This window comes from Callorhinus ursinus, unplaced genomic scaffold (assembly GCF_003265705.2).
Source record: "Callorhinus ursinus isolate GAN/ISIS: 27379988/994484 unplaced genomic scaffold, GSC_fseal_2.0 scaffold62, whole genome shotgun sequence".
Taxonomy (NCBI): domain Eukaryota; kingdom Metazoa; phylum Chordata; class Mammalia; order Carnivora; family Otariidae; genus Callorhinus; species Callorhinus ursinus.
In genome coordinates, this window is record NW_027397124.1 from 4,157,839 (window position 1) to 4,182,810 (window position 24,972).

At 37.2% G+C, this 24,972-nt stretch overlaps 1 protein-coding gene across 2 annotated transcripts in view; it reads left to right on the forward strand.

Moving 5' to 3' along the window:
• Nucleotides 1-21,716, forward strand: part of ITGB1 (integrin subunit beta 1) — a 44,914-nt gene extending 23,198 nt beyond the window's left edge. Inside the window, exons 5-17 of one of the 2 annotated variants that reach the window (XM_073885516.1) lie at nt 1,656-1,826; nt 2,348-2,586; nt 4,896-5,051; nt 5,797-5,892; nt 6,202-6,291; nt 7,955-8,095; nt 8,258-8,457; nt 10,256-10,494; nt 10,717-10,939; nt 11,569-11,801; nt 14,018-14,184; nt 15,118-15,198; nt 20,514-21,716. In XM_073885516.1, coding sequence (XP_073741617.1) covers nt 1,656-1,826; nt 2,348-2,586; nt 4,896-5,051; nt 5,797-5,892; nt 6,202-6,291; nt 7,955-8,095; nt 8,258-8,457; nt 10,256-10,494; nt 10,717-10,939; nt 11,569-11,801; nt 14,018-14,184; nt 15,118-15,192 — 2,030 coding nt within the window. In that variant the 3' untranslated portion in view covers nt 15,193-15,198; nt 20,514-21,716. The remainder of the gene's footprint in view (nt 1-1,655; nt 1,827-2,347; nt 2,587-4,895; nt 5,052-5,796; nt 5,893-6,201; nt 6,292-7,954; nt 8,096-8,257; nt 8,458-10,255; nt 10,495-10,716; nt 10,940-11,568; nt 11,802-14,017; nt 14,185-15,117; nt 15,199-20,513) is intronic. The other variant, XM_025885834.2, reaches the window with a different exon arrangement.
• The last annotated feature ends 3,256 nt before the right edge of the window (nt 21,717-24,972 follow it).

Here is a 24,972-nt window from a genome sequence, read left to right on the forward strand (position 1 = left end):
AAACTCTTTAGAGTTTTCCTTCGGGGGTTCACGGACCGGCACTCAAACAGAAATGTGGAATATGTCAAATTTTAGAAATTTTTGCAGACATAACAATCTGTAAGACACATATACTTGAAATAATAAAGGTTGCCTAACGTCCGAAGGAAATTCTGTGAAAGAGAAAGTATTAGGTTTGATGGGTTTTAAAAATAAAAGTGTCCATCCTGTGGTGTAATTATGTAATATAAACACACCATTCTAACCCATGTTTTTCCTTTGTATTTGTTTAATGTCGTTAACATATTAAGCTTTTATAAGAATCTGTGACGGTCCTGCATCGAAAAAAGAAAACAGCCCTTTTCCTACTTTTTCCAGTTTCCATCCCTTTTCTCTCAAAAGAATGGTGCACACTCATTGTCTCCATGAGTTCCCCTCTTGACCACTTTTCATCTCAAACTGTTCTGACAAAGCTCTGCCTTCACCTTGAACCAGCAAACCTAGTGGACCTGTGTCAGGGCCCCCCCCTTTTTTTTTTTTCCTTTTAACCTTTCTGTACCAAGTAACACCTCTGAGCTTCTTGAAATGCTCCCCTCTTGGCTTCTACGATATCACTCCTGGTTTTTCTTCTTACCTCTTAACATTGCTTTCCAGTCTCCTTTTGGTGTCTTTTTACTTCCTTCCTCTTTGCAGTTGGCTTAAATGTTGGCTTTACTCTCCTAGCTTTAAAACCATCTGTGTGCTGTAACAAAACCTTTTCTCTTAAGCCCCAAACCCATTTACCCAGCTGCCTACTAGAAATCTGTATAGAGAATATCTACAAGTTAACATGTAATAATTTTTCACCCAAACATTCTCTTTCTCCTCTATTTCCTGAGCGAATTATACCTTAATGCCTCTTGTGTCTCACTACCCTTCGTATTCCTCATGATTTCGGTTCAGAACTTCCTGTCTTCCTCTGGAATTTTGCAGTAGTTTCTCAACAAGTCTCTTTGTCTCTGTAATTCCTTTTTTTTTTTATTTTATTATGTTAATCACCATACATTACATCATTAGTTTTGGATGTAGTGTTCCATGATTCATTGTTTGCGTATAACACCCAGTGCTCCACGCAGAACGTGCCCTCCTTAATACCCACCACCAGGCTAACCCATCCCCCCACCCCCTCCCCTCTAGAACCCTCAGTCTGTTTCTCAGAGTCTGTAGTCTCTCATGGTCGTCTGTAATTCCTTTTTAAAACTTTTTTGCCAGGTTTTTGAAAGTGAAAATCAGAGGATATTATTTGCTTACATATAAACAGAGAATAGAGTGTCTTAGAACTTCAGTGTCTAAAAAGTCCGGTGTACGCTGTAACACGCCCGGCCTTACCCACCCCAGTCTGATGTACGCTCTTCCATCTACTTGTGGCCGTTGGTCATAGTTCTGCATCGACCGTCTGTCTTGCCCACTGTGGAGTATTGTCTTTTTCATCCTGCATGCCCAGGGTTTGGCGTGGTGTTTGTTGAGATTGAGTACACACCCATTTAGTTGGCCAGTGGACTTCCCAGGATTTTGGAAAAATTATGGCAATAATACATTTCGTTTTATAGTGTTTATTCTGTAAATCTAACTTGATTTTTCTCATTTGCTTTTGATTGCTGGCAACTAACTTCATTTTCTAATCTCTGTTTAATTAGGGGAGCCACAGACATTTATATTAAAATTCAAGAGAGCTGAAGACTATCCTATTGATCTCTACTACCTTATGGACCTCTCTTACTCTATGAAAGACGATTTGGAGAATGTTAAAAGTCTCGGAACAGATCTCATGAATGAAATGAGAAGGATTACTTCAGACTTCCGAATTGGTAAGGTTATTGAGAAAATTAATAATTTTCATTTGTATAAGTCCTGGCAGTTCTGTTCTTCACCATATACTTGTGAAATACATAGGCCAGTTTTTAGCCTTTTCTTTCTGAGGGAAAACTAATATTCCAGTCACATATCTAGTAATTTTTGTGCCTCTTTGTTCCTCTGTTACTTTATGCTCTCATGTTACTTAACACAGACTATACCACGGAGATAATGAAATGCATGCTTGTTTTCACAGGAATGTATTCATTCATTTGTTGAATTATTTTATAAGCATGTTGAGTAGTCCAGTTCTGTTTCATTACTAATTAATATGACCACACCTGTCTGTACAGCCTAATCTCACTTCACACCTGGATTTTTCATATTATAATGATCTCCTTTCCAAACTTTATTATTAAAATCTTTCTTATGAAAGATTGACTTATATGTGGTAACATAACTTTATATTCTTTTTAATGCAAGTTTGTCTGTCCATCCATCTATCCATCTCTCTATATGCATTTTTCCTTCACAGGATTTGGCTCATTTGTGGAGAAAACCGTGATGCCTTACATTAGTACAACACCAGCTAAGCTCAGGAACCCTTGCACAAGTGAACAGAACTGCACCAGCCCATTTAGCTACAAAAATGTGCTCAGTCTTACTGATAAAGGGGAAGTATTTAATGAACTTGTTGGTAAACAGCGCATATCTGGAAATTTGGATTCTCCCGAAGGTGGCTTTGACGCAATCATGCAAGTTGCGGTTTGTGGAGTAAGTACACTCATTTCCTACAAAAGGACATTACCTGTGTGAATTTTAAGTGTAATTTTACTATCAGTTAGTACAGAAAAATACCTACTTGCCAAATCCTACTTCATGATCCCAGAGGAGTACAGAATTTGATCCCTTAAATTCCCTCCAGCTCTACACGTGCTTTGTAAAAGCATATTTAATCATTATGTCCCTATTTAAACTGGGCAGCTATTTCCTTTATACAGGATCTTAAAAGCCAGAATGCTCACCATTTGAAACTGGGACAATGTCACTGTTCTTTAGCTGGTGTTCTAGGTTTTTAGAAGAGGCGCAAGTGTCCTAACTCTCTGGCTTGTGCCCGAGATGGAGTTGCACTTGGCCAACCAAGGTGTCACCAGGAGCATTGAGAGAGCTCAGCTGGAGCAGCGTCTCAGATGCCATTTCCCTTTGATGGGCTGTGCTCTGCCTGTCATCTGTGGAGGATGTCTTCCCCGTGTCTTAGTGACTCAAAAAGCAGGAACTTTTTACATCCTACTTTGTAAGCTATATGAGAATGTATATTTTGAGAAGTCATAGCATATTAATAATTTTAATTGGAAGATTTTTAGTAGTAGCAAGCTCATCTCCATTAGACTAGTAATAGAATTTTATGACCCATTTAGCAGCTTAAGATTGTGAGGTGACCTTTTCATGACCTGGCTGCAGCTGAAACTAGAGAGCACTGTGAGGTAAATAAGGTTTGTCTGAAGTACCTACGTCTGTCTCATTTTCCCCCCTTTTTTTCCTTATAGTACCCCTGTTCCCTAGAAGACCTTCCTTGATTCCAGATGCTTCTTAATGGTTCTCAACCAGTTTTTGCTAAGGTGCTTAACTATATCCGAGATAATGATGTGGTACAGCAATATGGTATAGTGGTTGAGCCAACAGTCTTTAGACTGTTAGGACACTGTTTCACGTTGCCCCATTGCCACCAAGTCTGGACACTTTACTTAGCCACACTAGAGGGCTGTTTCCTTCTCCATAAGAAGGGATAGGAATAGATCTACCCAATAGGGTTGTTACGAAGCTTAAATAAACAGTACTGCAGGTAGAGTGCCAGGAAGCTCTCAGCAAATACTAAGTTCTATATTATTGTTACTTTTGATTTCTCCCTGGGGTGGGTGGTTGTCATTTAAGGGTAGTCTCTGCTTTTAAAGGGGAAGAAAGACTAATATCCCAGGTAGTGCCTAGCCTGCCACCCTTCTCTTGCAGCTATTGATTCATGATCCTGTTAGCAGCTCAGTGTGGAGAGAACATTCTCTGGGCTGCCTCCATCAGTGCCTCAGTTTGTGGGATTAAAGCAAGCCCTAGCACCCGTGGCCACTGCCGTCTTTCCATGTTTATCCTGCTGACCGAGAGTGACTGTCCCACCTGCTTCTCTAGGGCAGGGTACTAGTGCTTGGATGGCCGGTGTCAGCACACTCAAGTCCTGCCTTCAAGGAGTTTACAGTTTTATGGGGAGATACACGGATACGTTGAGTCAATTGAGACAAATATAATTACAAATTTACCATAGGGAGAAGAGGATTTTATTGCTACTTTATTACTGTTTTTTTAAGATTTTATTTTTTAAGTAATCTCAACACCCAAAGTGGGGCTTACAGCCCCTAGATCAAGAGACACGCATTCCACCAACCGAGCCAGCCGGGTGCCCCTTTATTGCTACTTGTTGAATGAGGAGAAGAATAAAATAACATGAACAAATAAATAGTACCCTTGAGGTAGACTGGGTGGAATTAAGCAGGGCAGGTCTTTGGAGAATGTAATTTCTTCTGTAGTTATAAAAAAGAAGGCCCCTAAGGTGGAGGTTTGATAGAGGAGGTATATACCTTAGAAGCTAAGAGCAGGATGGAAGGATCGGTGGCAACAAGACAGCAGCAATAGGGTAAGGTACGGATGCACGGGCCGAGATGTTTTATTTACCCACTGAACACCTGCTGTGTGCCCAGTGCTGTGCTCCTGGAGGTATGACGATGAGCAGAACCATGTGTGGTCCCTGCCCTACATGGAGTGAGCTTACCCTCTACTTGGGGAGGGAGACATTGATTTTAAAAGATACTGTGAGAAATGGACAACCAGGCAAGACTCAGTTTTGCTGGAGGGTCGGGGAGCCTTGTGCTGTGGGCTCTGTGTAGGTATCAGTAAGAGTATTAGCACTGCAAAAAGACAAGCTAAAGAGAAGGTCTAGAATGCGGTGGAAAGTGTGGTGGGAGCCTATGTGAGGGTGACGGCTTTATGTACAGTGATGGTGGATAGTATTTATAAATTGAAATCTTTTTCTTTTCAAGTCATTGATTGGCTGGAGGAATGTCACACGGCTGCTGGTGTTTTCCACGGATGCTGGGTTTCACTTTGCTGGAGACGGCAAACTTGGTGGCATTGTTTTACCAAATGATGGACAGTGTCACCTGGAAAACGATGTGTACACAATGAGCCATTATTACGTAAGTGCTGAATTCCTTACATAGTGAATGGATTCCCATGGAATTGTGGTGTTTAATACTAAGAGTATTGTGGGTACCTGGTTTGTGGGTTTGTTATTTTAAGTACAGGCCCTAACCTAATGTGCAAGGAAGCTAGTATTTCTGTGTCTGAAGATGTGGTTTTGTGCTTGCTTCCTCTGCGGAGATAAGGACCTCAGTCGGTGCAAGGAGCTTCTTGGACACTCTCACTTCGTGCTTCAGCCCATCCCTGTGTTTCCTCTCCCTTGCACACATAATTTCGTAGCAAATTCGATACTGTTTCTAAACAGATACTTTGTATAGTCCTATACTCTTCATCTTACTTATATAAGATTTTGGGAAGTAGGCACTCTGCTTTTACTGAAAATAAAGATTGGCAAATTATTCAAGTTCTAGAAGAAATCTAAACTTGGGTGAATTTTGGTGATTTATGATACAACCTGTAGTTATTGGCAGTTCTTTAATTTCATTGTTCTAACATTTAATAAACATAGATCTTGCTTTTTAAACCTTTTTATTATGGAAGTTTATATATATATGGATATAGAAAAATAGAAGATTGGAGACCCACATGTACACACCTCCCACTTCAGCAATTATTTGTGTTATTTCAAGCAGTCTTGTGTAAGCAATCCAGTTATATATGCAAATCATGATTTTCAAAAAGTATTGAAAAACTGGAATACATTGGATGTAATTACATACTAAATTTTATTTAATTTCTTAGGATTATCCTTCTATTGCTCACCTTGTCCAGAAACTAAGTGAAAATAACATTCAGACAATTTTTGCAGTTACAGAAGAATTTCAGCCTGTTTACAAGGTAAATATATACGTATGGGTTAAAAAGAGGAACCAATATCTAGACCCTTCGTGTCTACTCGTTAGAAGCAAAATCATATGTCTGATTGAAATATGGGAAAGAGTTACTAGCCAGACAGACTAGATTTTACAGTAGTGATTTATATTAATTTTTAATCACATATAAAACAAGTTTTTTTCAGGTTTGACTCCTTAAGTTATTTAGGAAATGGCTAGGGTGCTTGTACTTAAGTATTTTATGTACTCAGTCAATGCTAATTGGTTGAATGAATAGTATTTGTATCTCACATGTTTTATCTTTTAACTTCAGGAACTGAAAAATTTGATCCCTAAGTCAGCAGTAGGAACATTATCTGCAAATTCCAGCAACGTAATTCAGTTGATTATTGATGCCTACAATGTAAGTACATTCTAAATAAGATCTCTTTTAGACAATACCCTGTTGAGAGTACTTTGCCCAAAGAAAGTAAATCTCCCTTTGTACACAATTTAGCAACCCAGAGGACAAGGTAAAACTAATATTTTGTGTATCTGGAGGAAAAACCTCTTATATTCTCTTACAAAAGCAGAATTATTTAAGTAACCTAAACAGAGCAAAAATATGATGAAGGCATGTGGGGAAGGTTTTTAAATGTCTGATGTCATTAAATAGGTCTCCTTGTTGGAAAACAAGTGAAACATAACTTACATTTAGACTTAACAAGATTACCTCAGTCTCCCCCCCACCCCAGTATCTTTTATAGATTTATCTCTTTTGATGAATTATTCTGGAAAAGCTTTTTTGCCAATTCTTCTCTTGCCATGTATTCAGAGATGTAGTTTTCTATTCTCAAGAGATACACAGGCACTCATGTATACATGTGCCATAAAACATGTACATATGTAAATATATATATTACTTAGCTCTTTTAAAAAGATTTATAAGATTTTTTTTCCCCCTGCACATGGAAGGAACTTGAATTGTCTAGAGCTCTAATCCAGAGTACGTTTGGTGATGCTTTTTAAGCATTAGTGAATAATCATTTTAAGTAGTCAGAAGACATTTGTAATATGGTAACCATTGTGGTAACCTTTTCACAGGTGGAATTTTAGATACTTTTTACCTCATGCCAGGGTTTTCCAAAATGTTTTGGAAAGACCCTACTCAAAGAGACCCTACTCAGAGAGGTTTTGTATTACAGAGATTTTCAAGACTCCCAGTTGTTCCATGTCTTCCCTATAGTTCTCCACCCTAACAGGACATTGTAATATTTTCCTAAATTGCATGCATGTAGGTGTGTGAACAAGAGACAGCTTGCCACTGAGCCTGTTTCACATTGCCCCATTGCTACCAAGTTGTCTCAAGCGATCTGATATTCTAAAAAAAATGCACTGGCTTTGATTCCTTTGTACTTGCGGTTTTGGGTTTGTTTGTTGTTGGGTTTTTTTTGTTTGTTTTTTGTTTTTTTGTGTGTGTGGGGTTTTTTTTTTTTTTTTTTGGCCTCGTCTACAATGGCTCCTAAGCAGATTTGTTCCCGGACTATATAGTCAGTTGTTTACCTGAGTCCTTAGTTGGCTGGGCCAGAGGAGAGCCATATTGCCAGTGAGGACAGAAAATGTTTGTTCTGAGTTCTTAGGACTCCTCATATTTAATATCAGGCCTTTTCTGCAAGCACAAATACTCTTTTTTTTTAAAGATTTTATTTATTTGAGTGAGAGAGAGAAAGAGAGCACAAGCATGGGTGAGGGGAGGGGGAGAGGGACAAGCACACTCCCTGATGAGCAGGGAGTCTGATGTGGGGCTCAGTCCCAGGACCCTGGGATCATGACTTGAGCCGAAGGCAGCCCCTTTAACCGACTGAGCCACCCAGGTGCCCCATCTTTTTAATCATGTGCAGTATTTTGAAGAATTTTAATTTGAGTCTGTTTCTCTGGGGTCTGTGTTTTCTGGTCACTCAGAATTTGGTATTTAAATAGTAACTGTTTTCTTAATAGTTCATTTTACCCATTGGTTTTATGCATTTGGTGTACTTTATAATAGCATTTTGTTTGCCTTTCCTGTGTGTGATTAGTCTTTCTTTTAGTCCCTTTCCTCAGAAGTCATTTTGGAAAACAGCAAATTGCCAGAAGGAGTAACAATAAATTACAAATCTTACTGTAAGAATGGGGTGAACGGAACAGGGGAGAATGGAAGAAAATGTTCCAACATTTCCATTGGAGATGAGGTATGTTATATAAGCATTTTATGAAGAAAATAAAAAAATTGCTTATAAGCAAATTTAGTTTATAATTTGAGAAACAGTAAAAGAAATGAGCGTTTGGAAATACTTTTTAGCAGATTTAAATTGCTTAGCTAGTTGTTAATTTAATTGTTTTTTTCCTTCAAGGTTCAATTTGAAATTAGCATAACTTCAAATAAATGTCCAAATAAGAATTCTGAAACCATTAAAATTAAGCCTCTGGGCTTTACTGAAGAAGTAGAAGTTATTCTTCAGTTCATCTGTGAATGTGAATGCCAAAGTGAAGGCATCCCTAGCAGTCCAAAGTGTCATGAAGGAAATGGGACATTCGAGTGTGGAGCTTGCAGGTGAGCTGAGGTTGTTGGAGCATGACAGAGAGGTATATTAGGTTTAGAAAGTTCTGAGCAGGCTCTTTTGAGAAATCCAGAAAAAAATCTATTTAGAGTAAGTAAATTCTTTGTTCCAACCGCTGTTGCTCACCACGAGATCAATTTGATGATCTTGTGTGGTATTTACAGAAAGTTCTTCCCTGCCTTTTTTTTTTTTTTTTTTTTTTTTGCTTAAGAGATGTTCTTTGAAATAAAAGGTTTTATAGCCATCTAAGACATATATTAAACAAATTGTTAAGGTAGCCTTTGGGTTTTTCCCTCAAATAATAGCAACCTGAATTTTCTAGAGCTAAGAAAGCTTATATAAAATACATTTACAGAAAAGCGTTTTAGGAAGGTATATCAAACTTATAATGGTTTTATCTTGGAAATGGAACTAGGAAGCAATAAAGGGTGTTCACCTCGTGCATGTACTTCTGCATTGTTGGAGTAATTTCTTTTTTTTTTTTTTTTAAAGATTTTATTTATTTATTCATGAGAGAGAGAGAGAGGCAGAGGGAGAAGCAGGCTCCCAAGGAGCAGGGAGCCCGATGCGGGACTCGATCCCAGGACCCTGGGATCATGACCTGAGCCGAAGGCAGACGCTTAACCATCTGAGCCGCCCAGGCGCCCTGTTGGAATAATTTCTTAAAAAAATATATTTTGTGAAAGTAAAAAGAAAACGGTATTTTCTGAACATAGAATCTACTTAAAACTGTAATCGAATGATTTAAAATTTTTTTACACTGTGGTGGTTACCTTTTAATTAAAAATTAAAATTGAATATACTCTGAATATAGCTTTCTCCTTGAAAGATAGGAGGAAGGGGAGAATATTTTGATCTAAATGTCAGCCCCAAAGGAGTAGGCTTTGAAGGGTTTTTAATCATGAGAAAAATAAATGGCTGGATTTCACCATCAGTTACTAGTTGTCTATTCTAAATAACAATTTAAATGTTATATTTTACTTATTTATGTTGTATGTATCCTGATTGAGTCATGTAGATCTGTTTTTAGTAAAATTCATTAACTGAAAAGATCTTAAAAGTATTTTGTCTTCCTGGGACGCCTGGATGGCTCAGTTGGTTAAGCAACTGGCTCTTGATTTCAGCTCTGGTCATGATCTCAGGGTTGTGGGATTGAGCCCCACGGGCGTTGGATCCATACTCAGTGGGGAGTCTGCTTAAGGATTCTTTCTCTTTCTCCCTCTCTCTCTGCCCCTCCCACAGCTTGCTGGTGTGGGCGCATGCTCTCTCTCTCTCTCTCTCTCTCAAATAATTAAATACATCTTTTAAAAAAAATTTTTGCTTTTCTTCCCTTTACATACTCAGCAGATACAGAATTAGTGTATTTCCAGTGTCTATAAGCCTTGGGTGTTCTAAAAATACAGTGTGTCTGAGAAGTCTGGACCCATAGGATATACCTATTTTTAAATAGTATGTTATATTTTTAAATGATATGCTGAATATGTTTTTCTTAACTTTTCTGCACTTTTTGGGGTGTGTTTTAGTGTACTTTTTTTTAGATTAACAGTTGGACCATTGCTTTAAATTTAGAGATGCTTCATCTGTAATACCAAATATAATAGCATATCATTTGAGAACAGAACTAATATACTCTTTTAAAGTAAGTTGATCCAGTATTTCCAAATGTTTTCACTGCTAGATATTTTTATCTTGATCAAAATGGTTATTTTCCTGAAGTCTTTCTCACAATATGACTTGTTATTTTAAATTATTTTTATTTTATGTGATTGAAATTTTGGATTCTTTCTTCAGGTGCAACGAGGGACGTGTTGGTAGACATTGCGAATGTAGCACAGATGAAGTAAACAGTGAGGATATGGATGCTTACTGCAGGAAAGAAAACAGTTCGGAGATCTGTAGTAACAATGGAGAGTGTGTCTGTGGACAGTGTGTTTGTAGGAAGAGGGATAATACAAATGAAATTTATTCTGGCAAATTCTGCGAGTGTGATAATTTCAACTGCGATAGATCCAATGGCTTAATCTGTGGAGGTGAGAAAGGAGTCTGAAAATGGTTCTCAAATGTGATTCTGTCGCATACAGTAAAAACCGTTAGGAGTTTGCTTGGTGAATAGATGGAAAAAGGGCAGCACTGAGGGGTCAGTCCATCCTTAGCTACGTGTTCTCCCACGCTGCTGCTTATTTTGTCTTCTGAGTCAGTGCCGGGCCGGATGTCTTTACCATTGTTACGAGAAATGGTATTTTTCATCCCAGGAAATGGCGTGTGCAAGTGTCGTGTGTGCGAGTGCAACCCCAACTACACTGGCAGTGCCTGTGACTGTTCTCTGGACACGACTTCGTGCCTGGCCACGAACGGACAGATCTGTAACGGCCGGGGCGTGTGCGAGTGCGGCGCCTGTAAGTGCACTGACCCCAAGTTCCAAGGGCCGACCTGTGAGATGTGTCAGACATGCCTCGGTGTCTGTGCGGAACACAAGTAGGTATTTCCGAGGGGCTGCAAACAGTTGGCAGGGGCTGTCTGTCGGCCTGCCAGTGTGGTGTTAGTGCTCGAACCAGAACAGCACCGATATTCGGTCACCCTGGATATAGAGTATCTGACACACGGTGGCCCACTCTGAGTCTTAAAAATCCTTTCTCAGTCGCTGGCGTTTGTCACACGATACTTCAGTGTGTCATGGGAGAGCAGCTGGGGCCGTCGTTTTGGTCTGACCTGGCTATGTGGTTAAATCCACGTGGTAACCTGTGTGAATTAGTATTACCAGTTGTTTCATTACCGTCTCTTGACTAAACTAAGCAAATTGAAGGTTTTTGCCTTTTGAAGAACTGTTGTATCAACAACACATTGTTTAAATCATTTTGGTTTTGTGTTACGTATTTATAATGTCTGGATAAGGCTAGTTTTATTTTACTACTTTTTTATTTCTCTTCTTGGATTTTAGTTTGAACTGTACTATATAATTTCACTGGGGAAACTAGCATCTTTATATTTAGTTTTTCCGTCTAGAAGTGTCCTATGCCTCTCCATTTATTCACACGAAATAGTTTTTAAGCAAATATTTATTTTAAATTTTAAATAAATTTTTAATATAATTTGTATTTTCACAGAGAGTGTGTTCAGTGCAGAGCCTTCAATAAAGGAGAAAAGAAAGACACATGCGCACAGGAATGTTCACATTTCAATATCACCAAGGTTGAAAATCGGGACAAATTACCACAGCCAGGCCAGGTTGATCCCCTGTCCCATTGTAAGGAGAAGGATGTTGATGATTGCTGGTTCTATTTCACATATTCAGTGAATGGGAACAATGAGGCCATTGTTCATGTTGTAGAGACTCCAGGTAAAAATCGGATCATTTCAAAATTCTTTTCATTTTCTTTTGTCTTCTTTCTCCTACTACCTTAGGCCTCTTGGCATTTTCCCTAACACGCAGTAATGACCTCCAGCTGGATTACTTTAGGTTCAAGTTAGGGCATTTTTAATCTCAAAGCTTTAAAATAGGATTGTTAACTATATAAGAGATAAGGAAAAGAGAAAGCAAGTCTTAAGGGTTATGAGTGGAGAGTTTGAAGAGTAAATGCGTGAATCCACATAAAACCCTCAGCGTACGGCCTGACACTTAACCAGAACGCACTGGGACTTAGATCATTATTGATGATGCTTAAGTTTGAGCTTGATTTAGGTTTGGGTACTACCGGGAAAGATAATTTGTTAAAGGATATTATAAAATGTGAATTTGTTCAGCTCAGAAGATGAAACATTTTTTATTTTGATTTTTATAGGCACATTTTTGTATATCCTTTGAAATTGTCTACATTTGTGTACAGGTTTTTGTGGGAATGTAAGTTTTCATTTCTTTTGGATGTATAGTAGGGATGGATTTGGGGGCATATGGTGAGCATATGTTTAACATTGTAAAAATAGCCAAACTGTATTGTTTTGCATTTCTAGATAATGTGTTTGGCAAATATTGTTTACCAGTAATGCTTCCTTATCTTTTCTCCTCTTTACCAGTGCTTTTTAAAAGACCAGAAGCTTTAATTTTGATGAACTACAATTTGCCAAGTTTTTCTTTATGGATCTTGCTTTTACTATTATATCTAGCACTCCTTGCCTAAGTCAGGCTCATAAGGATTTTTCTCCTGTGTTTTCTTCTAGAAGGTTTATAGTTTCTGGTTTTCCATTTAGGTCTATAACCCATTTTGAGTTAATCTTAGTATATGGAGTGAGATTCAGTTTTTTGCATGTGGATGTCTAGTATTTCTTGTACCATTTGCTGGAAAGACTGACCCTTCTCTACCTTTGTTGAAAAATCAGATGATCTTATGTATGTTGGCCTGTTTCTAATTCTTTATTCTGCTCCATTAATCTGTGCATCCGACCTTTAGCCAATATACCACACTATCTCAGTTACTGTTACTTTATAGCTAGTCTTGTAATCTGGTAATGTGAGATATCCAACTTTGTTCTTTTCCAAAGTGTTTTTGAAACACTTTCCTAGTTCTCTGCCTTCCTTGTACATTGTAGAATTAACTCGCTGATATCTACAAAACTCCTGCCAGGATTTTGGTTGGGATAGCATTGAGTTTATGTAGATCAAATTGGGGGAGAACTGACATCTTAACATTATTTATTCAGGTCTTCTTTGATTTAGTTTGATTTTATCAGAGCTTAGTAATTTTTCACATGCAAATCTTGCACATATTTTGTTGGATGTGTACATAAGTATTTCATGATTTTCGATGCTGTTGTAGAAGATGTTATTTTCTAAATTTCAATTTCCAATATGTAGAAATAACTTCTATACAATATATAGAAATACATATGATTTTTGTTTATTGATCATGTATCCTGTGGCCAGTCAGTTGTTAGTTCTAGTATCTTTCTTTTCATAATTTTTTTTATTACGTTATGTTAGTCACCATACAGTACATCATTAGTTTTTGATATAGTGTTCCATGATTCACTGTTTGTGTATAACACCCAGTGCTCCACACAGAATGTGCCCTCTTTAATACCCATCACCAGGCTAACCCATCCCCCAACCCCTCCCCTCTAGAACCCTCAGTCTGTTTCTCGGAGTCCATAGTCTCTCATGGATCATCTCCCCTCTGATTTCCCCCCCTTCATTTTTCCCTTCCTTCTCCTAATGTCCTCCCTGCTATTCCTTATATGGCACAAATAAGTGAAACCGTATGATAATTGTCTTTCTCTGCTTGACTTATTTCACTTAGCATCATCTCCTCCAGTCCCATCCATGTGGATGTAAAACTTGGGTATTCATCCTTTCTGATGGCTGAGTAATATTCTATTGTATATATGGACCACATCTTCTTTATCCATTCGTCTGTTGAAGGGCATCTCAGTTTATAGCAGCAATGTCAACAATAGTTCTAGTATCTTTTTTATAGTTTCTTTGGAATTCTTTTCATTGACTTATCTTCAGTTTTTACTCCTGTATGTTTTTGATAAGAGACTAACCAGGTCTTTGTAGTTGTGGCCCTACTTTGCAAATATCATCCCTTGTGTGCTCATTCTTTCCTTTTTACTTTACAGAGTGCCCCACCGGTCCAGACATCATTCCCATCGTAGCTGGCGTGGTTGCTGGAATTGTTCTTATTGGCCTTGCATTGCTGCTGATTTGGAAGCTTTTAATGATAATTCATGACAGAAGGGAATTTGCCAAATTCGAAAAGGAAAAAATGAATGCCAAATGGGATACGGTAAGTTGCAGAACATCTAAAACGTAAGGAGGTTTACAAAGTAAATGTAACACTTCTAAGACTTTGTTAACTCTAAAACTGATTATTAAAGTTCTCTTTAAGTATTTTATTTCCCCAGAAGTTCATCACTCAGAGAACTTGCATTTAGTGAAAAACAGAAAACATCTTAAATATATCCCATTAAAACAAAACATAAGAAAGTATCTTCTGGATACTGTGGTCAGTGTTTTTATTTCCTAATTTTGATCTTAAATCTGCTCTTCTGCCTTTTCATTTCATGTAAAATAGAATTCTAAATAATGTTATCTGTGTAGCAAGATATTCAGTGGAAGGTTTCTCTCTCTCTCTCCTTTTTTTCCAAAGAAGAACCTTAATTGAAAACAGCCAGACTCAAAAGGCTACATATTATATGATTCCACTTATATGACATTCTGGAAAAGGCAGAACTATAGGGGCAGAACGAAATCAATGGTTTCCAGAGGCTGGAGTGGGGGGAAGAGGGCATGAGGGATCTTCTTGGGATGATCTTGATTGTGGGTATGTATATACAACTCTGTACTTAAAAGGGGTATATTTAACTTTCTGCAAATTATAACTCAATAAACTTTGTAAAATTTTTTAAAACCTGAGAGTGAGTGAAATGTACTAGCATGGAATGTGCTTTGAAATATGAAGTCCGAGGGTGGGGTGGCCAAATGTTGGCCTTCATGTATTTATCTTTTGACACAAGAAGGCAGTCTTAGGTAATTTTAAATTATAAATGAATTTTAGTCATTTGCATTTTACTGCAGTTTGGGTTTTTTTTTTTATAATGATATTCAGAAGTGTAAAAGTAAAATTTATAAAATAGTGAAAATTCTCTTGTGGTTAAAACACTATACATGTCAATTTTTTTTCTGATGAAATCATTAGAAACTGTTTCTTTTACTTTAGCAAGAAAATCCGATTTACAAGAGTCCTATTAATAATTTCAAGAATCCAAACTATGGACGTAAAGCTGGTCTCTAAGTTGCCGTTCGTATTTTCTTTCATTTTCTGTCTCTGCATGTGAACTTTTATTCTTTTTTACTGCACTGAGTGTGCTTTATCACTACTGCTGTTTTTTTTTTTTTTTAAAGTCTGGCTTTATTTATATGGCTATATTGTGGCTTTTTTTGGTGTGTGTGTTAATTTAGAGTTAGTGTTTCAAAGGGCTTTACAACAAGCTTCATGGTCCAGGGGCCGCAGCTGGGTTGAGGTAAGAAGAGGACGGGGACGTGCTTTGTGGTCAGACAGACCTCGGGTAAGATCCCAGGCCTTCAGCGGCACCGAGCCGCTTCGCTGTTCAGAGCTTAGTTGTCACGTCTTTAACAGGGAGCCATTAATAACCTCTGTGGTGTGGGTGTGCGTGTCTGGCTAAGGAACTGCATTTTGTGGTATCAGCCTGTCAGTTACAATCCTCACTACACTTCTGTGCTTTGGATGGCATTATCCTTACATATAAATCACCATATGTAGATTTCAGGGTGAAATAGTGAAAAGTAAAAGTGAAATCTAAATTGCAAAACAGAAAAATAAATGTAACCTGCTGAAACATTTGTATGATATGCAGCTATGGTAACATTGTTATTGGTGGTAGAACTATTTGGAGATTCTTTAGTTCTTAAGCTGAATGAAATTCCATTAAAAATCAGAAGACCTTTTATTTACATTTTTTTTTTCTGGTTATTGAATGATTCTAATATTCAAACCTAACATTGAACTTTTTTATATATTTTATTTTATTTTATTTTTTTTTAAAGATTTTATTTATTCATTCGAGACACAGAGATAGAGCATGAGCAGGGCAAGAGGCAGAGGGAGAGGAAGAAGCAGGCTCCCTGCTGAGCCAGGAGCTGGACGTGGGGCTCCATCCCAGGACCCCGGGATCACAACCTGAGCTGAAGGCAGATGCTTAACCATCTGAGCCACCCAGGCGCCCCTGAACTTTTTTTTAAAAAAAGACAACATAGACTTTAAAGAGAAAGTCCTATTTACAGTTTTAAATAAAAATTTAGTTGAAAATTTCAAGGTTGCAATAAGGCTTGCTTTTCCTATTCACTGATTACATAGGATAATCTGTTTTGGTGAATGTACGTTTTACCTGAATGAAAATTTATTATTTTTTCTTTTATTAGTAGTGGTCAAGATTTCCTTTTATCTGAATTTTCGTGAAATGCTTCTAGTATATTTTAATATAATCATGTAAGTCCCTAAAACTGATTTAAAACGTTACAATAAGAGCAGATTCTCCTGGCTGGTGATCTAGAATTCCTCTTTCCTTTCCCAAGGACTTTTTTTTTTTATTTCACATATTAGAAAACGGAGGCACAGAAGGGTTGGGTAACTTGACCAGGTTCACACATGACTAGTTAGTGGAAGAGCTCGGATTCAGACCCAGGCAGTTTGGACCCCAGGGTCTGTATTCTTACCCTCTACAGTGTCTAGGCAGCAGTCACTCATCTTCAGGAGACTCTGTTACCTGGTTCAGAAGAGGTAGATCATTCTTTATAGAGAATTACAGCTTTTTGACATTTGTAGTAACTTTGTTAACATTACTGCATTGGACAAACATTGTAACAGACATACCACTTTATGACATAGAAACCAACACTGTTTTTTTGCTTATTTACTGAGAGTGTACGTAAAATACAGGAATGCTTAATATTTTTAAGATGTAGGAAGGCCCAATAACAGAAACCATTACTTGTCAGATTTTTCTCGTATTTCTCAGCAGATTTTAAGACCTTTGCAATGGCAAAATTAAATTTGATGGCAGAAGATTGCAGTCACATTCATATATGGGCAGGCTGGTATATTTTTGTATTAGTCTAGACTCGGTGTGTTCTTCTCTTTCCTAATCCTTTCTACAGAGTATTTTTAGAAGGCAACTGATTTGCTCAATTTTTTCTTTCTTCTTCCTTTTTTCTTTTTTTTGGTAGGTCAAAAACAGTCAAATATTGAGAAGTCCATATGTTTACTTCTCAAATGAGATAAATTTCTGTGTATCCTATTAAAAGGTGTAATTTCCACCTTTACTACACATTAAATTGTAGTTTGAAGGAAATTATTGATAATAGTGAAACTTAATGTTATATCATTAATTTTTGGCTAAAATTTTACTTCTTCAGCCAAAATAAGCCTTTTGGATAACTCAAGAAGTAAAAGTTTGGTTAAAATTTTATTATTAATTAGTGAAATCCAGGCAAATTAATGGCTACAGGTTTTTCTGAGATGTTTTCTCACAAAAAATTAAAGTAGAAATAAACACTAGAAATTAATGAGCATTAAGACATGAAAATAAATTATGGCTTTTGAAACACTTTTCTGATATGGGACCAGGGTTTGCCAATCAATGAATTATGTCATTAACATATTTCAGACAGTGAGCAGGCATTGTAATTACTGCATAAGACTATGATGTAGGTACATTTAAAAAATCAAATTATCAACTGTATAATTTTAAAGTGGATTAAAAAATTGTCTATCCTCCCTGCTGTTACGCAGATTTAAATGTGGATTCCTAATCTCTCACAGTTGTGTATTGTATATCTAATATGTTATATTACAGAGATGATTCTGTAGCCACCACTGTCAGTCATTCCAGTGTGAGCACTTCCTGAGTACAGAGGACTTCACTTCTGAATATAACCCTGTTCTCTTGATTTAAATATGCTTTTGATTTTTTTTTCTCAAGATAGGGGTGGGGTTGCACTCTGAACAATGGAAACTAATCTGGTTTATTTTAGTTTACCTCCATTTAAAATGATGCCTAACACACATAGTTTAATTTTACCTCTAACCTTGCATGTTAAACTTTTGTTTGGATGTAAGAATAAATATATAAATGTTTGTGTATGTAAAAAGGCAGACTTTTCCCCAGAGGTAAGTTTCTGCCTTATGTACTTTGGACTCATCGATAATTTGGGTATTGTTTTGTTTTGTTTTCTGGATTTTTGTTTTTTTGGGGTTTTTTGTTTGTTTGTTTTGGTTTTGTGCATGCGTTTACCTCCCTTATATTCTCAAGTATGAAAGATTGATCTAATGTATTGTTTTAAAGAAAAATGGTGATTTGTTTTCTCAGTATATTTGGAAGAATCTAGTTCTAGCTTCATACGCTGAATAGGAAGATGGAAATAAAGAGTATAACTTACTTGTGCTGTATAACTTGCTAAGAATGTAGTTGCCAGGATCCAGTTTCCTGTCTCCATTATGAAATGTCTGCTGTAATGTCTGTATAGTAATGTATTCGCTTCAGTTGGATAAGAGATAAGAAATTGATATCCTGTGTGTTTTTTTATCATCCAGATTACATAATGTTTGTCTCTGAGGGATCCTGAGTTCCGTGTTTCTGAAATGACTGGTCAAGTTGTAGATTGTGGGTGAGGTTGGGGCCAGGCTAAGGCATATTGTCCTGTCTTTTTTTTTTTTTTTTTTTAAAGATTTTATTTATTCATTTGCGAGAGAGACCGAGAGAGAACAAGCAGGGGGAGAGGCAGAGGGAGAGGGAGAAGCAGACTCCCTGCGGAGCAAGGAGCCCGATGTGGGACTTGATTCCAGGACCCTGGGATCATGACCTGAGCCGAAGGCAGACCTTTACCATCTGAGCCACCCAGGCGCCGGGCATACTGTCCTGTCTTAATAGGAATTCAGACCGGCTGCTGAGCTGAAGTTGTAGTGGTTTATTTGGTGTGTTTCAGGAACACCCAGCTTTACACGCTGTACTTTCCCTCAGTGATTTCCCATCTACGGGGTAGAATTCATTCTTTCTAGCATGGCATACGGGACCTTCAGGGTTTGCCACTGCCTTCTTCCTCGTTCCCTCTCCCTTGCTCACACCTCACAACATACACTCACACTCACACATACACTCTTAAAAACTTCTAAACTGTATATATTTCTACACAAATATAGAAATTCTTTTCCCTAGACCTTGATGTTGCATATGAACTTTGACTTTGCATGTGTTTCTATTTATCTTTTAATATTTTATCTATAGTCAGTTTCTTTGTGAAAATACCCCTAATCTTCTCAAAGTCCCTTTTTCTTTTACTGCTCCCGTATTGTGTACATAGTTCTATTTTGTACTGTGTCAGAGTACCTTAAGTTATTTGCATGTTTGTCGTCCACCAGACTGTACTCTCCTAGAGGGCAAAAATTGTGGCGATAAAAGCCATATCTAAATATAATCTGCAGTGAGGTGTAAATAAAATTTAAAAACAAAAATGACTGTTTAGATGCTTTCTATAAATATTCTTAAAAATCACCACAAATGGTTCAGTGGTACCATATAAAACCAAACAGCATTTCAAAGTCTTAATTTTTGCCTAAAAACTTAATATCTTAAGTTTTTACTTAACATTTGATTTGCGCTCACTGTAATTTCCTCTGATAGAGGATTATTTGGCTGTACTTCTCAGTTGGCTTTTAAGCCTACTTTCAGTTTATAAGGATAGGAGAAAGAAAATGCTATAGTAGATATTTAAATGTATCACTTAGCATTAAAGATTTTTTTTTTAAGAAAACGGTAGTGTGGGAGTGTATGTTGTTTGCCTGCTTAAAACATCAGTGCCTGTATATTTTTGGATCTTGAAAGAGCTCTTGTGTTTATTTGTGGCTTGGAGTCATTTGCTGGGCTTGATTTCAGTACTCTTTACTAAATAAAATAAAAGTAAAACATTTACCAGTATGATATCAAAGAATAATGATTATTTCATAAGAATGGTATTATTTTTGTTAACATTCTAAGCAAATTTGGCAATGTGACAACTCATGGAGGCACAGTGCCTTCAGCAATCCTGTGACAACCTTATCCCAGGACTCTGTATCAACAACTTCTGTGGTGGAGGAGCCTCAGGAGAATGCTTCCCTCACAGAGATGATAGTAAAGGATTCCCATTAATTATCAAGAACCTTCTTAACCACAAAAAGGGCTAAGAATCAGGCAGTTAATGGCAGGAGGGTTAATTCTTCTTTAGGATAGGCATTCCAAACAGGTTGAAAGGAGAGAAGCCATAACTGCACATTCTCTGCTGTGGAGGACATTCTTAATCCTGCCATGTAGGGAGGACTCAGGAATGAAATCATGCCAGATTACAGGGCTGCCTTTCGACTTGAAGAGCGAAGCTTTCATGTTTCATTTCTGTGTGAGCTTTTATGAATGCCTTTTTTAAAAAATTGAATCTGTGTCCAGACAGATAGGAATGGGAACAACTTCTGAAAATGACCATTCGTTTTCAGTATTGTCTTATAAAATAATACTATGTGATTTTAGTAGAGTAACTGATAATTTTTCTCACTTTCTTTTTTAGGGTGAAAATCCGATTTATAAGAGTGCCGTGACAACAGTTGTCAATCCGAAGTACGAGGGAAAATGAGCGCTGCTGTGCAGATTGACCACACTGAATGCAGAGTAGTAATTTTCATAGTCACAGTAAGGTAGCTTTAGGGCAATATCACCATGTTCTCTCGTGTGCAGTTTTTGAAAATGTACAATATGTATAATTTAAGAATTTTTTTATTGTTTTGAAAATAATGTTATAATCAATGCCAGGGACTGACAAAAAACTTGAGACAGGATGGTTATCCTCGTCAGCTAAGGTCACCTTGTGCCTTTTTGACCTTTTCCTCCTGGACTATTGAAATCAGGCTCTTACTGGGGATTGAGTGATATTTCTAGAATCATTGAAAGGGCAGTAGTTAAAGTAACGAGTATGCTGAGAGTTTCTCTTAAGTATTAAAATTGATCTTTAGCTTTACAGATATGTCAGGTTTTAGTTTTACAGAATCCAAGTAAATGTCCTATGTAGCTAGTTTAGGATTGTTTTAAATTTATTTTGCTCTTTGCCTATTAGACAAGACTGATGACATATCTGAAAGATTGAGTATATTGGGAATTACTGGTGTAAGATAGTTTTTGAATTATTTGATCTACGGGAGGCCATGGGAAAAAGAGAGTTAGGAAGGGAAAACATAGCTTTAAAACCTGTGTGCCATTTTAAGAGTTACTTAATCTTGGTAACTCTGCCTTCTCTTTAGAAATTCAAGCCTTGGATAAAAGGATCGGGAAATTTTCTGCAAAAAAGTCCTTAAATTTAGCATCATTTACATAATGGCCTTAATTTACATAATATTTGCTGAGTTGAGGACCTTTGAGTGAATTTATTTTATTCATTGTATTTTGTTTAAAGCCTGGTGCTTTTTATCACCTCTTCTAATCATTTAATGTGTTTGTTTGCAATTGGGGGTAAGACTTTTTTTTACCAGTACTTTTCTTTGACATTTCAGCTGTAAATTTGCCTTTTTAGCGAACATGTGGAGTCCTCAGCCCTCACGCACGTCCCCTGTCCATCCTGCGCTGTGACAGACCACTGTATATTCTCTTCTCCCCGTTTGCCCGTTTTGTTTCATCCTAGTCACATTCTTGTGTTAAGTGCCTTTTAATTTTAACAGTTCACTTTTTACATGCTGTTTACTGAAGTTATTTATTAAATAAATATGCCTAAAATATGTAAGTTGGTTGTTTTTGCTGTTTTGTCAATTTCTGTGCATGACATTTATTTATAGCCTAGGCTGACAAAAAATATTTCTGGTTAATAGGTATTTCACTTTTCTTAGAAAAGAAGATGTCCCATGGATACAAGGACAGTGGTAGGATCAGAGAGATTTTTCAGACTGTCTTTGGGCTCTTTAAATAATACTGGATAAATCCTCAGTCCTCCTCCAGGCCCCTCCCTCCCTGCACCACGCGGCAGGAGATAGCTTTCATCCCTCCATCAGGCAGCATTAACTCTGTGAAGATCTTTGAACTGGTAACTAGAAGCTGGAAATTGTCATTTAAGATCCAGACAGGATAGTTAACTTTTTAAAAAAAAATTATTTATTTATTTATTTATTTGAGGGAGAGAGAGCAGAGCGGGAGGGGCGGAGGGGGAGAGAATCTCAAGCAGACTCCTCGGTAAGCATGGGGCTCAATCCCACGACTCTGAGATCCCAACCTGAGCTGAAACCAAGAGTGGGACCCTCAACCGACTGCACCATAGGCACCCATGTTACTTTTCTAAGAAAATTTTATTTTCATTTGGCTTTGGTTTATTTGTTAGAAAGTATGTACACCTATAAAATATACTTGTGTAAAGCATATTAGAAGATGTATAATCCTTCCTAGAGCATACAGCAAGTGTCAGAAAGATTTGGGGGGAGGACTGTGTTAAAACTTTCAACTTTACATTTGCAGTACCCTCCCATTTTTAAAAATTGGTGCCCTTTTGTAGTTATTCCACTTAATTGTATTTCCTAGCTTCGACTAAATCATTTTTAATATTATAGGAACAAAGTCACTGTTCTATATATACGTATTTTTTTCCTGACATATATGTCCTTGAGGCTGAAATATGCTGAATTTTTAGATTTTATATTACAACTTACAAAGATAGAAATCCTTTTATTTGGAAGCTGGAGGAATTGTGTAGAGTTTATTTCTCATACTGACTATAAGAGCATTGACATTTGAATAATTTTAGGCTTAAAACTGGCAATTCCAAAATACAATCTAAGAGATGGGAAATTAGCTTTGATTGAAGCCACCACATATAACTTTGTCACTAAAATATTTATTTTCCTAGTGACAGTATATTTTGACCTCCAATAGAACACTTTCCAAAAAATAAGTGTCCTGAAAGTAAAAAGACAGTTAAAAGTTGTTTTTTTTTCATTCAAACTCCGTTATGAAAATTAACAAAATGTAAGTATCATTCATGAATTCTTTGGTGAATGTCCATTGTCAGTAGTGGCATTTGTTGCAGTAACTCTCACATTTTACGAAGTTTTCTTACTTTCTGCAACATACAACTTTATGAATTTAGTTGATTCAAGATGCCCAGATAAGATCTAGAGCTGCAGGAGCAGGTCATCGACTACTTTAAAAAGTCATCATGGTCAACTATTTTAACCTGAAGTTGGCCCTTTTTCCTTCTGTTGCCTACTAGAATTTGAGGGACAACCTTGACTAGAGGCCATTTGTCTTTCGTTTATTGCCTGTCTCCTTGAAGACTTGGATGTTTCTGATCTAATATACTCAAAGGAGTTCAGACATAGTGTCTCCAGGACCCTTCTTGAGCCTATAAAGAGACTGGCTCTTTAGAATATCTCTCACGTTCTAGGATTCTTAGAATTTAGGGATAGGTAAAAGTGGCTTTTGACTGATCAGATGGATCAGTAGGAGCAGATTTGGGGGCTGGATTAGATCAAGATTAAAGAACCCATTAAGCCTCTACCACTGTGTGGGTGACATGTCTTCCAACTAGAACCTCTGGGGCACAAAAATGCTAGGATGACTCATGAGACAAATATTCTCTTAAGCCCACTGATACAGTCCTTATGTTCATTTCCTTCTGTTATATCTCCAAGTGTTCATTGGATTTTAACTATATTAAGATCTATGAGTTTTTCAAGGGTATAGAGTTTCCATAAAAGGTTACTAGTGACATTTCATATAATGTTATTGGACTTTCTACTTACTCGGTTTATTATTAGGACTAATTCTAAAATAGACTGGTATATTAAGCAGAGTTAATTATGAATCTCTGTGAGTGGAAACACTATTCAGAATATTTAAATTTCATTATTTAGTCCATTACTTTATTGTAATAATTTATAGAAGACAGAGTTGCCTTCATATTATGTGTGGTATTTGATATGTTGTTGACTTTACTTACAGCAATGTTATAATAATATTGCTTACTGACCAAGATTATTCCTGGAAGATAATCAGCATCCGGGTCTCCTTCAATAGCTAAGTGGCCTCTCAGCAACCATTTAAAATGTATTGTCTCAACGTCCCCATTCCAGCTCTACTTTCAGATCCTCAAGCTTTTCTGTACTTGATGTTGCTGTCTTATCCCTAGATTTACTAGGTCTGTGAGAGGCTCAGTTGGTAGAGCATCCAACTCTTGATGTCAGGGTTGTGAATTCAAGCCCCATGTTGGGTGTGGAGCCTACTTAAAAAGAAAGTAACAATAAAACCTACAGAATGGGAGAAAATATTTATAAACTGTGTATCTGATAAGGGGTGATATATAAAGAATTACAACTCAACAGAAAGACAACTGAATTAAAAATGGACAAAGGACTTGAATAAACATTTCTCCAAAGAAGAAACAAATGGTCAACAAGCACATCAAAAGATTTACAACAGAGGAATGCAAATTAAAGCCACAGTTAAATATCAGTTCACACCTACTAGGATGGCAATAATTTTAAAAAGTGGAAAACTACAAGTGTTGGTGAGGATGTGGAGAATTTAGAAAACTTGTGCTTTGCCAGTAGGAATGTAAAATGGTGCAACAGCTATGGAAAATAGATTGGCGGTTTCTGAAAAAGCTAACCATAAAATTACCATAAGATCCAGCAATTCTAAGTTAACACCCAGAATGGAAAGCAGTCACTCAGATGCTTGTATGCCAGTATTCATTGCAGCATTATTCACAATGGCCAAAAGGCAGAAACAACCCAAGTGGTTTTGCTACTAGCTAAACAACCAGATAAGGAGTTAGGTCGCCCCCACCCATGAAGATCCCTCTCTCAGAGAGCCCTGGGCAACCTAGATAACTGCTCAGGGGACCCCACTTCGCACTTCCTGAGCCACAGCTCCCCACTCCCGTGCTTTTAGATTGGCCAATAAAGAGTGAATGCAGAAAACTTGAGACACATCCCTCCCAGTCCCTAATGAAGGCAGAGACCCAAGCTGCTGTGCTTTCTCTCTTTCTCTTT